General features: G+C 36.2%; 1 protein-coding gene across 3 annotated transcripts in view; it reads right to left on the bottom strand.

Moving 5' to 3' along the window:
* Positions 1-5,962: 5,962 nt before the first annotated feature.
* The window catches only part of kcnh1b (potassium voltage-gated channel, subfamily H (eag-related), member 1b), a 55,441-nt gene continuing 47,606 nt past the window's right edge, over positions 5,963-13,797 (bottom strand). For all 3 annotated transcript variants that reach the window (XM_067395776.1, XM_067395777.1, XM_067395779.1), the window contains one exon: positions 5,963-11,932. In XM_067395776.1, the coding sequence (XP_067251877.1) occupies positions 11,105-11,932 (828 nt within the window). In that variant the 3' untranslated portion in view covers positions 5,963-11,104. The remainder of the gene's footprint in view (positions 11,933-13,797) is intronic.

The following is a 13,797-nucleotide window of genomic DNA, read 5'->3' as shown; positions in this document are numbered from 1 at the left end:
TGTCACGCTAGAAAGTTCAACCAGGATGGAAAAAACAAATCTGTGGGACAATAGGAAGTACACTAACTCCATGGGGCAGAGAGGGGACGGGGAGGGGGGCTTTAACAGGAGGGTCCACTCAGCACTTCTCTCAGCGAGCAACAACGGATGATCCCGGCCTCTGCACCAATCAGAACGCTCGTTGACACTGTTTCTATGACAGCCAATGCCTCACCCATATAAAACACTGTTACAATGTATAGAGAGGTCAGCCAAGCTACCATCCTCTGTTTCACTGGAAAATAAACTCTTCCAAATCCATATCAGCTGTAGATATGCTGTCTACAAATTGCATGGAACTTAGGCCCTAAATAATAAAAAAGGAAGGATTAAAAGTGACAGTAAAGACATTATTACAAAACATTTATATTTCAAATAGATGCTGTTCTTTTGATCTTCTGAAAAATGTTATCATGGTTTCCACAAAAATATTAAGCAGCAAAATCTGTTTTCAACACACACACACACACACATACACACGTTTGTTTTTGTGAATTGTGGGGGACATTCCATAGGCGTAATGGTTTTTATACTGTACAAACCGTATTTTTTTTTCTTTACCCCTTACCGTGCAGTGTCTCTTCTGCTCTGCGAGGGGCGCTATGGTGCTGCTCGAGATGCGCTTGTATGAGATTGTAAAGACCCCGTTGGGAGACGAAACACACCAAGAGGATATTACCGCACATACTGCAGAGGATGCCCATGCTAGAGGGAGGGAGAGAGAGCTGGGGAAGCCTGGCACTGCATTGCAGATCAACAAATGAGAGGAGGAGACTGCAGGAGTCTGCAGGGCTGACTGGTGCGATAAACACCACGGGGATTCCCTCGTCTGTGTGTGAACTGTGAAGGCTCTGATAGACACAACCCTCACTGGATGATGACATGTTACAGACAGGAGTAGATTTTTTTTTATTTTATTTTTTTTCTAGACATGAGCTATTACTTAAGTGACACGAATAAATGCTTAAAGGATTAGATCACTTTCAAATTAAAATTTCTTGATAATTTACTCACCCCCATGTCATCCAAGATGTTCATGTCTTTCTTTCTTCAGTCGAAAAGAAATTAAGTTTTTTGATGAAAATATTCCAGGATTTTTCTCCATATAGTGGACTTCAATGGAGCCCAAATGGTTGAAGGTCAAAATTACAGTCCACAGCGATCCCAGACGAGAGATAAGGGTCTTATCTAAATAAACCATTGCTCATATTCTAAAAAAAAAAAACATTTTTAACCTGTGGAGGGCAGTAATACACTTAGCAGTGTCTACACTGCCGGAATTCTAATAGAGAAGAAGAGAGCTAGTTCAAGATGAGCATTTATTGTTAAAATGTATAGAATGTTTACTTCTTTTTTTTTTTTTTAGAAAATGAACAATGGTTTCTCTAGATAAGACCCTTATTCCTCATCTGGGATTGTGTAGAACGTTTTGAAGCTGCAATGAAACTAATTTTGACCTTCAACCGTTTGGGCTCCATTGAAGTCCACTATATGGAGAAAAATCCTGGAATGTTTTCATCAAAAATCTTAATTTCTTTTTCGACTGAAGAAAGAAAGACATGAACATCTTGGATGACATGGGGGTGACTAAATTATTAGGAAATTCTAATTTGAAAGTGATCTAATCTAGTGGACTAATCCTTTAATAGAAGTTCTTATGACGAAGTTGATGCTATTTATGTTGTGCTGTTGTGGTCATTCACGCAAAGCGTGATCTTGCATTAATGGGTTAGTTCACCCAAAAATGAAAATTCTGTCATTAATTAGCTACTCACCCCCATGTCGTTCCAAGCCTGTAAGACTTTCGTTCATCTTCGGAACACAAATGAAGATCTTTTTGATGAAATCTGAGAGCTTTCTGTCCCTCCATTGACAGCTACACCAATTTGCCGCTTCTAAAAATTCATAAAGAGATTGTTAAACTAATCCATATGAATTGAGCTGTTTAGTCCACTCAATCACTTTATATGATGAACAGACTTAATTTAGGCTTTTTATGTTTGGGTAAACAATCCCTTTAACCTTTCTGGGGCTTGAAAGTGGTGCGTAGCTGTCAATGGAAGGGGAGACAAATCTCTCAGATTTCATCAAAAATATCTTCATTTGTGTTTTGAAGATAAACGAATGTCTTACGGGTTTAAAAAAACATGCAGGTGAGTAATCAATGACAGAATTTTCATTTTTGGGTAAACTAATCCTTCTGTAGGCCAATATGTGACAAGTTGTAGCTACATTAGATTGCCAATAGCTAATGATGTAACCTAAAAGTTAAAAATTTATGGTAATGTTTGTTTTAAACGTTAAGCTAATCTACAAGATATAATCATTTTAAAGTTAAACAATTATATATATATGTGTGTGTGTGTGTTTTAGGGGTGAATTAAGGTTGATTATATGGACATCTGGTCATTAACACAAAATAAATCCCTTGAGGGTAGACCTGTTCACCCAGATGTTTTTTATTTATTTTGTAATATTATTGGCGACAATGACCAACTGACTGTAAATTAGCACTTACAAAATTTCCTCCAGAAGTACAACTTCCCTCTAGAGAGAAGAAGTGAATATGGAAGTCTCATTCAGCTGCAGTAAGGACGATTAATATTTTGGTTTGACATTGAGAGTGGTAATTGGCTTCTTCCTCTTTTTGAATCTTGGGTAATGATTGTGGTTAAAGTCTTGCAAGTTGTAGTAATTACTAACTGTCCAATGTTACCACATGTCATTGTCCCTCTTGTTAGCATATGTGCTGGTATGTTCTGTTACTAATAATGATCAACTTTGCATAATATATAAAGTTCCCGAGAACCCAAAAATGAACTTTTTTCCACATCTGCCAATGACAGGAAAATTTCGTTATTTTATTAGGCATACATATGCATGTCATATAAATGGTTTGGTGTATCAAATATATTCATACCAGCACAGTGTGAAGATCTGACACAAATCTGGTGAGGATCCCAAGAACTTTGTATAAAGAGCTGGCAATATGACCACGACAAAATTGGTATCATTGTACTACAAGACAGACAAACGCAAAAGGTGTACGTAGATATATAGTCTTTTGAAATCCATTCTTAGCAGCAGTAAATGGTCTTTGAAGTCCATCTTCCAGATGTATGCGTTGTTCAGTCCACTGTCTGGCTGTGGCTTGCAGTCGTCATTCAGCAACATAGAAGGGGAGTGAGATGCGAGGCTAAGCCTGGAATACAGAACCTAGTGACCTTGGGATGGGTTTTCCAAGGTAGAAAAATGGAAAAACAAACAGATGTGGAAACATGTCTCTTACGCTGATGTGATTTCTTGCTGTGATGCAAAACTGCTTCCGCATTACTCCAGTCTTCAGTGTCACATGATCCTTCAGAAATCATTCTAATATGCTGCTGCAATTATAGATCAGTTATTATTGGTGCTTAATTATTATTAATGTTTCTTATTATTATCAGTGATGAAAACAGTAAGTACTGATATTTTTGTGGAAACCATGATAATCTACCTTTCAAAAGTTTGTGGTAAGATTTAAAATACATTCAATGTTTTCTCAACATTGATAATAATCAGAAATATTTCTTGAGCAGCAAATCAGCATATTAGGAAGATTTCTGAAGGATCATGTGACACTAAAGACTGGAGTAATGATGCTGAAAATTCAGCATTGATCACAGGAATAAATTATATTTTAAAATATATTCACATAGAAAACAGATATTTTGAACTGTAATAATATTTCACAATATTGCTGTTTTTTTATTGTATTTTTAATAAATGCTAAGATAAATGCAGATTTGGTGAGCAGAAGACACTTCTTTCAAAAACATGAAAAAATTATTATATTATTAATAATTTATATTATTTTAATAATTTATTATTTTAGTACTCTCATATGCAGAAAAAGAAGTTAAATATATTTCTGATTTGACAATGTTAATGTATTTGGTCTTGGTGGACTGGATGCTGCTGCTGCAGACTTGCTACTGCTAACACACAGACACACTGTTGTGAGCATGTAAGATATGCTGCTGGTGCATAAATACACATACATAAATCTCATAGGCAGGTGGAGCTGGGGGAGGTGGACGGTTGCAGAGGAACGCACTGGAGGACTAGCCTCGAGCAAACAATGAATATTGAGAAAGCAATCTCATTAGCTGCTGGATTAGGCCAGTAAGCTTGTGTCATGAAGCAAACTACGTGAATGTTATCAGATTGCATTGTAAAGCCTGAAAAAACTGCATGCCAGCCTGCGCCCTCTAGAGTTTCATGTCTGAACTAGATGTGTACTTTACAGTTTAAGGCTAGCATTAGCATAACTTGATACTAGCTTGTCTAAAATTCTGACATCAAATGACCCTTTATGTAATGAATATTAATTGCACTGTAAAAAATGATTGTGATTTTAACACCAAAAGACTGTAAAAATGCTACTGTGAAAAACAGGTATTTGGTTTACAGAAAATTTCTGTATTATATACGGTTTTTGGAAGTAAAAAAAGCATAACTCTTGTTTCTTCTTAGTTTTTCTTATTTTTTTCTAAACATTTATGTACATTAGGGTTTTATGTCACATAGAATGTTGTTAAATTAATGTTTTTTTGCATTTTTAAAATTTCATGCATGTTACCATTGTCACAGTCACCAGCTCAGTCACCTTCTCTGCACTACAACTCCCAGCATTCCTCCTGACAAGCTCCACATGCTAACCAGAGATATCTACTTGCTATTTACCTGTGACCCCTCTTCTGTCTGCTACCATCAGCCTGTCTTCAGCCCATCATCCAGTCTGGCTCACCTGCAAAAGAGACAATTCATCATTACCATTTAGCTACGTCGCCATTCAACATGCTTTCAGCACAATACTCACCATACTTCACCTCTGTCCAGATGCGTGCCTCTGAATCTTAATAAAGACTGTGTTTGTGTTACTTACCTGCCTGCTTCCATCTGTAACATGACATCCGTGATGGTGTTTAGTGTTTGTGTGAATGACACTGTGTGCACCTCCTATGTATTAGCATTGTCCTTCTCAGCTTTTGAAAAAGCTGCTTGTGATGAGCTTTGATTCATCATGTGACTCTCAACACCACTGTGTTTGGTGGTTTTCAGTGTATTTCAAAGGTACAAAACATATTAGTACTTCAATAGGTTGGTAAATTAACATTATATCAGTAAATGAAATATGTTTTTACTTTAAATTTAAGTTAAATCTGTAAAATGTTGCTATAGACAGTAAACTAAGTGCTGTCCTTTAAAACCTAAAATGTTGCTACCATATTTTTTTACGGTGAAGTTTTGGCAACCACAGCTGCCATTTTTTACCATCAATTTTACGGGGATTTTTTTTATTTATTTATTTTTTTTACAGTGTGTGTTTAGTTTACCTATCAAGGGATTAAATTAATTGACCTGTAACTCAGCTTTAATTGTATAGAAAGCATGACACAGGTGATTAGCATAAGACATCAACTCTAACTTTAATCAAATATCTGTTCCAGAAGTCTCTGAGGCTCAGACTGGCTCTGTGGCTCTAATAAGATTACGAGACCCATCAGAGAAAGTAGACATCTAGTAGAGCAATTACAGCAAAACAAAACCACCAACAAAAAGCATGGCAAGATCCTACAGGCTAAGATGAAGATGAGCTACTGTTACTTGTGCTGTGCTTGATGAGGATAGATGTTACAGAAAATACACTGCCATTCAAAACTCACTGTTCATTTTAAAATATATTAAAATATAAAATGGTTATTTAAAAAATTACAATTTTTACTGTGTTTTTTGATCACATAAATACCGCCTTGGTGATCATAAGGGACTTCTTTTAAAAACATTAATCTTACTAATCCCAACCTTTTTGGAAAAAAAATAAATAAATAAATAAAAAAAATTCACTTATCACTTAAATAGTTAAGAATTTAAAGGTCATTTTATTTGACATGTATTCAAGATTGGCATGATCTGTTATTTTCTTCTGGAATATATACTGTTTATATTCCAATAACCATATGAATAAATATGTAATGCAAAGTATAAAATGCTTTAATATAAACATTTGACACATTTTAATAAACAGTTGCTTTTCTTGTCCTTTTATGAGATTCATTTATATTGACCAACAAAGGTTGAACATAATAAAAAAAGTAAATAAAAATAATTACAATTCCTGTAATTTATATTTCTTTTAAGATAATAAAAATGTGATCTGTGTCATCACCTGATAAAAATGATTTCACAAGAAAGACTTTAGCACAGACTTTAGAAAATACATTGATACATAAAAAAATTAAACATTAAAAAATTAAACATTTAATAAAAATTAAAAAAGACATTAAAAAATACACATTTGTGCACAAAGTGAAAACTCACAGCAACAAACAAAAGATGTTATTGTTCATTTTAAGTTTTCATATATGCTACATTCATGTTATTCTCTCTTATTTATCTGTATTTGCTGTAATTGTATACACTACATTGATGCTAACAGGCTTATATATCAGAGCAAAGGAAAATTTAACTGACTCAGCTGTCAATATATATCTTTAAATGTTAAATCATTGCCTTTCATATGATTAGGGTTTTTATTAATCATGTTGCACAATTGTAATTTTCAATTCCAAAGTGGCTGTTCCACACTTTCCATTTACTTCCATCATACTGGTTAATAATTAAGGATAATAATTAAGTATTTAAAAGTTAAAGTAAACTATTATCTCAAACTTTTTTTTTTTTTGGTTATCTTCAGACTTAAATCAGACTAAAAAAGAAAATACAATCAGTCAGTCCCATCAAGTCTTTCACAGTTTCACAGTGTGTACACTGATTCATTCTGCATACAGGATATACAATGAATCAAACATTAAAGTTGTGCAGTGCAAATTTTGGAAAACGTTCAAGAGTTTAACACTTCAACGTTTTGGACAAGCTATGATATACCACTGTCCTACACTTTCTTGGAAATGACATTTACAAAACAAAAGGGACTTCACGCTTTTTAAAAGGGAATAGACTGTTTGCAAGATAGCTAAAAAGCACATGCTAAATGAACACTACTGTACCTATTTCATGCTTCATTTCTTATGATGTAACTCCAGACCATGGCATATTCCTTATTTATATACTTAAACAGTTATCAGTACTGCTTATCCAATATCTAATTTGTTAGCTTCATGCATCTGCTAAAAATGATACTTAATACACTTTTTGATATTCCCAAGTTTAGCATAACAATTTCACTTAACTGTTTTCTTTAACTTTGTTAAAGTTTATCTAAAATAAAAGAGCCAGAGTTATGAAGCAGTTAAAAATCAAAAACAAACAGTGCAATACACTTGTCATCCTCCAAGAATTCACAAACAGTGGAATTTTGGTTATTTTGCATTTGTCACTATTGCTGTTACATGTTGTCACATTATTAAAAGCACAGCATTTTATCACAATAACAGGCTACATAGTATTTTATAGTAAAAAATAAAACAAAAAACAAATAAAAAAATGTATATTCAGCATACATTTTCAAACGTACAATTACCAGGTTTATGATTTTTAGAAAGATTTTTAAAATGTGGCTTCAACAGTATGTGCAAGGTGGTAAAATTTTTACTAATTGTTGCAAAAGCAAAGGGCCTATCCATAAAACAATAGCTCATCATTCATGATTCACAAAATCATTCATAATTTGTCACATGTGGAATGCAATAATTCTACTCAGTAATTTTACACAGAAATTCATTCTGCTCTTCATTGTTTAAATCATTATAATCAGTTTTGTCTTTTGCTTGATTGACTGACAAATGATCTGACATTGGATCTGACATATGATTTCACAGATGCGAGAATAAGACAGACGGCAGTTGTACATCTCACAAATACAAATAGCCTATTTGACATAGAAAAAATTGACAACTGATTTTATAGTGATATAATGGTATATTCCATTACATTTAAGCTCCATTTATTCATAAATGTGTTGATTATTAAAGATGAAATGTGTAATTCTTGTTCCAAATAACAGAACTGCAAAAATAGTGAGCCAAAGCAGAAGTACACCATATAAGCACATATGCCCACTAGGTTATGGCTCAGACAACAGAATAAAGTACTTTAACATAGGAAAAAAAATTACACACTTCATCTTTAAAAGGTGAAGTATGTCGTTTCTGCAACACAAGTGGCACCTAGCGGAATTACAAAAATAATGCGTTTCTTCAAACAAACTTGCAAATGCCCTTTTATGTGCTGTGCCTTCCATAACTCAAACAATAACAAACCGCTCTTACAGGTGCTTGTTAAGGCGTGTCTCAATAGATAAATGTTGGCTACTTTCAATAAAAGGTCCAACATATTAGGAGTACTTTTAGTTGTGTTGCTGTGTCATGAGTAAGTGATGGAGTAACACTCTTTATAGAGCGAAAGCTACAGTAGCATCTTGCTTATAATAAACCCATCCAACATACCTGCACCGGGTGCATTTTTTGACATGATGCTGTCTACACCTGACACATCTAAATAAACGATATATACCAGTACATTTCTCTTTCTGAATGGGTGCATGATGATGCTGTGCTACTGAAGAGTCTACTGTAGTACATTACTCTAGCTCTGCCTGCTATCCATGCCCCAAACTCTCAGCCTGCTACAATCTTAATGATTTGATGGAGGCTGGGAGGCTCAATGTTTACACTTTTTTTTTTTTCAGAAACCCATGAATGGCAATATAGTGGTGGTCAGAATTATTGGCACCCCTGGTAAATATGATCAAAGATGACTGTAAAAATAAATCTGCATTGTTTATCCTTTTGATCTTTAATTAATAAAATTAGCAAAAATCTAACCTTTCATTGAAGGAAAAGAATTGAAAGTGTGCGTGTGTGTGTGTGTCTCTCCAAGGATCACAGCTGAAGAATTGCTGAGATTAGTTGAGAAAGTCTAAAAACAATTATCAAACAGCACGTACATCACCACAAGTTGCTCGGGAGGGTTTCAAGAAAAATCCTCTGCTCTCATCCAGAATCAATCTCCAGCATATTCAGTTGTTAGGCAAGACTGGAACCTCAAATGGGACTGACTTCTATGGTCAGATGAAACTAAAAAAGAGCTTTTTGGCAGCAAACCCACCAGATGGGTTTGGTGCACACATGGATAAAAAGTACCCCATGTCCACGGTTAAATATACTGTTGGATTTTTAATGTTGTGGGCCTATCTTTCTGCTGGAGGTCCTGGACATCTTATTCAGATACATGGCTTCATGGATTCTATGAAATACCAACAAAAAATCAAACCCTGGCCGCTTCTGCTAGAAATCCAATAATGGGCTATGGTTGGAGCTTCCATCAGGACAATGATCCAAAACAAACATCAAAACCAACACAAAAAGGTGTCACTGAGCACAAAATGAAGCTTCTGCCATGGTCCCCTGACCTGAACCCTAAAGAAAATGAGTGAAGTGAACTGAAGAGAAGAAGCACCAACATGGAGCTGGGAATCTGAAGGATCTGGAGAGATTCTGTATGAAGGAATGGTCTCTGATCTCGTCAGGTGTTCTCCAAACTCGTCAGGCATTATAGGAGAAAACTCAGAGCTGTTACCTTGGCAAAAGGAGGTTGCAAAAAGTACTGAATAAAAGGGTGCCAATAATTATGGCCAACATGTTTTGGAGAAAACCATTTATTTCATAATGTGATTTTCCCCCCGCTTTCAATTCTTTTCCTTCAATGAAAGATTCGATTTTTGCTAATTTAATGAATTAAAGATCAAAAGGATAAACAATGCAGATTTATTTTTATAGTCATCTTTGTTCATATTTACCAAGGGTGCCAATAATTCTGATCACCACTGTATAACTGTAGTCAATCAACAATAAACCAAGGGCCGTATTCACAAAACATCTTAAGGCTAAAAGTAGCTCCTAACTTGCCGATTTAGGAGAAACTCTTAAAAATAATGGGCGTGTCAGTCCTATTTTTAGGACTCCTAAATTTTTGCTCTAAGAGTATTTCACAAAGCATTCTAGAGATAAAACTAGCTCCAAAATCTGTGAAAAGCTAGGAGTAGTCAAGAGGACTCCTAAGTCACTAAGACAAAATCAAAAAGTCCTAAAATGGCTGTTGGTGCCAATACGCCTTAGCAATCCACCCAAAGACACTGTACACCATTGAGGCAATAGTGATAGAGCCTTGGGTGCTGAGCCTTTTCTTCATAAATGCAATACATATTTTGATTTATAGATTTGATTCTAAGATAAAACGGCAAAAATACATCTTTAATAAATAAATAATAATGCCTGATTATTAACAGTTGTAATTCACACTTACAAATGATCAAATAGAGTAAAAAAATATATATATTAAGCGTATTTGGCATGCTGTCCAAGGGGATCGAGGGCTCCGAGCTTGGAATGTTGCCCAAATCCAGAGTTCTCCTTGTATCACCAGCCAGCCAAGAATGAGGAACGGGTTGGCGGGGGTGTTGCGGAAAACTGTCGAGGTAACTATGTGAGTCGCTCTCGTCTGTGTATATATACCTCCACTCAAGCTGATTAGATAGACCGTTTGAATGTGCTCCTCTAAAACTTTGTTTATAAAACATAATTTGTCACTTAAATTCTGCAATCTCTTGAGATGCAAACATGTAAGAGGCGGACAATTAGCTGAACATATACTAATTTAATTAGTGACACTTAGCCTACAATATGGCAACATGATACCTCATTCTCACAGACACAGACTCCTCCCCATCAGCCAATCACTGTGGCCATAGTCCATAGCAATGAGGTCAACCCCGCCCTTTCTCTTAGCTTAAGACTTCTCTCTATTTCTTAGTAAAAGTTGGTCTCAGCAGCTTTGTGAATAGGTTTTAAGAGAAAACTTTTACTGCCAGTTAGATGAACTCTTAGTGGTAAGATAAAATGTTTTGTGAATACGGCCCCTGGTTAAGAGAATGTATTTTAACATAACAAATCTTGCATACTTCACCTTTAAAGTAAAATACTAGTTGAGGTCAGTTTGGCTTGGACTAGAACAGGATCAAAACATCTTCCCTTTAGCCCACTGCATCAGACATGAAACTCAGCTAGGAGAACATTTCATCCTTTTCTGAATCTGGAGAGTCTGGCCTTGATATGTCAAACAAGTTCGAAGATCCTGAGGTCTTTCTGTCTTTGAGAAGTTGGAGCATCTCTGCAAGCTGCGCTTCAAGTGCGCTCATTCTGCTGCTGAGGGAGTGGATGTCTCCTCGTAGGTCCTGCTTCAGTTCCGTAAAGCAGGTCTGAAGACTTTGTTCAGGAATGGGGTGGAACATTCGTTTCCCCTCAGGCTGCATGGGGCTCCGATCCTGAGGGGTTCGAGTACTACTGTCACCCATATTGTCGAGTCGCAGGTCACTCTTAGTGATGCCGCTGTCGCACGAGTCCGTCTTCTTGAGGGACAGTTCATCTTGCAACTTAGTCCTGTCTGGTAGCATCTCCATGGACTCTGCTTTGGACACAGGACACCAGGAGAGATCAGACTTGGCTGTGGCATCTTTAAACCGACCCCAGCCTTTGTTTTTGAGTGGTTCTGCTGACTTATTTCTTGTATAGTTTCCATTAGGAGCCACGGGAGAGTAATGTTTTGCTCGACATGATGATGATGAAGTGGGTGAAGACGTAACTGGAGTGGCTGGACTTTCAGTGACCGTGATGATGCTAGTTGGCACCATAATCTCCACTTTGCCTTTCTCGACATCCTGTTCTCCTTGACTTGCTCTCTCTGCCGCCAGACGGGCCTCTTTCTGCTGGCGGAATCGCTGGAAGAGACGCCGCACGGGGTGATCTGGAGGAAGATTCAGAGGGGCTTCATTCTTCCTTCGCAGCATTTCCTCTTCCTCCCGTTTGACATCACTTATTTTACGGAAGACAATCTATAGATTCAAACAAGAGAGTACATGTATAGGTAAGAATGAACAGTTTTTTTATGATTTATTTGATTGCTGAGAAGATGTGAAGAACATACCAAATTGAACCCAATAAAAAAAACATTAATCGTGGCACTTTCAAACATGGCATTCAAACACATTCAAACTGATTTTCAAGTAAGATGATGATGTCAAACATTATCTGATGACGAATATCTCATTACGAAATGCATTTGAATGAGTTGACTGCAACATGAAGGGCAATAAAGGACAATAAAAATTAGCAATGCATCATTGACCCAGAAATTTTCACAGCCCCTGTGTGCTTTCATTGCATCTATCTGGACTCTTCACCTTTGAGCATCTCGAACGATGAGGAGCAAGTCACATGGTTCATTTTGAAGTGTTTGCTTAGAAGGGTTAGTCACTGCTATCTTTAGCTTCATGATGCATCAAAATCAGGCATCGTAAAAGCAAGTGTGTACTGATTTCTGAAAAAACAAAACCCATTTATACAATAAGTTGATAAGCAGTTGTACCCAAATGGTAAAAATGATTTTTCCTGGATCAACATGCTTGTTGGTCTTAGTTCCACTGGTCCCATTCATTTCAATGGCTATGAATCCCAGTTGTTTCTTAGCTGCCAATAGACCCCCTTGAATTATGTGATCTGCATGCGGCCGTTTTTTTGCACATGGTCACTTGTTTCTAAATACATGTTTGTTGAGCCGATCACCTGAGCCATGTACAGGGTTGTAGACTAATTACAAGAACACACACATTCCCAAGAGCTTCTCTAACACCCACGTCTAGAGAAAACACATCTCTGTAATAAACACGGAGATGTTAGTCTCGTCCAAGTAGTACATGAAATCACAGACATCGGGTGATAAGCATTGTAACTCAAACATCGTTTAGATAACTACTCCTATCTGAATAGGGCTTTAGGCTCATTGGAAAAATGTGCCTCTACCAACATTTTTCCAAATCTCCAAAAATGTACCTATACACAATTCAATGCAGTAAACCACCAATGGGTGGTTTTAAACTAATACATTTTCATATCCAGCTCCATATGTGTAGCTTTTCTGATATAGTAAATTTCCTCGACAGCTCACCTGGTACAACACTGCACTTGTGAAGTGAAGCACTCGGATATGAGTCCAGTGAAACATGACTCACGATAAAAGAAAAAACTTGCAGAAGCAAGCTAAAATTACATGGTTGCTTCAGCAAATGTGTTTTATCTCATGTTTGCTTCTATTAACACTATTGGTTAGGTTAAGAGACTGGTTTAGTGTGGTAGTACGTCATTTTCAACCCTTTAATCCTAAGCACTACTCAACTGTAATATAATTTCTGAACTACTGCAATACTTAAAGGTGCCCTAGAATGAAAAATTGAATTTATCTTGGCATAGTTAAATAACAACAGTTCAGTACGTGGAAATGACATACAGTGAGTCTCAAACACCAGTGTTTCCTCCTTCTTATATAAATCTCATTTGTTTAAAAGACCTTCGAAGAACAGGCGAATCTCAACATAACACCAACTGTTATGTAACAGTCGGGATCATTAATATGTATGCCCCCAATATTTGCATATGCCAGCTCATGTTCAAGGCATTACACAAGGGCAGCCAGTATTAACGTCTGGATCTGTAGCTGAATCATCAGACTAGGTAAGCAAGCAAGAACAATAGTGAAAAATGGCAGATAGAGCAATAATAACTGACATGATCCATGATATCATGGTATTTTTAGTGATATTTGTTAATTGTCTTTCTAAATGTTTCGTTAGCATGTTGCTAATGTACTGTTAAATGTGGTTAAAGTTACCATCGTTTCTTACTGTATTCACAGAGACAAGAC

This window comes from Chanodichthys erythropterus, chromosome 10 (assembly GCF_024489055.1).
Source record: "Chanodichthys erythropterus isolate Z2021 chromosome 10, ASM2448905v1, whole genome shotgun sequence".
Classification (NCBI taxonomy): domain Eukaryota; kingdom Metazoa; phylum Chordata; class Actinopteri; order Cypriniformes; family Xenocyprididae; genus Chanodichthys; species Chanodichthys erythropterus.
Note: the sequence above shows the minus strand (reverse complement) of the source record. Positions and strands in the feature narration are given on the sequence as shown.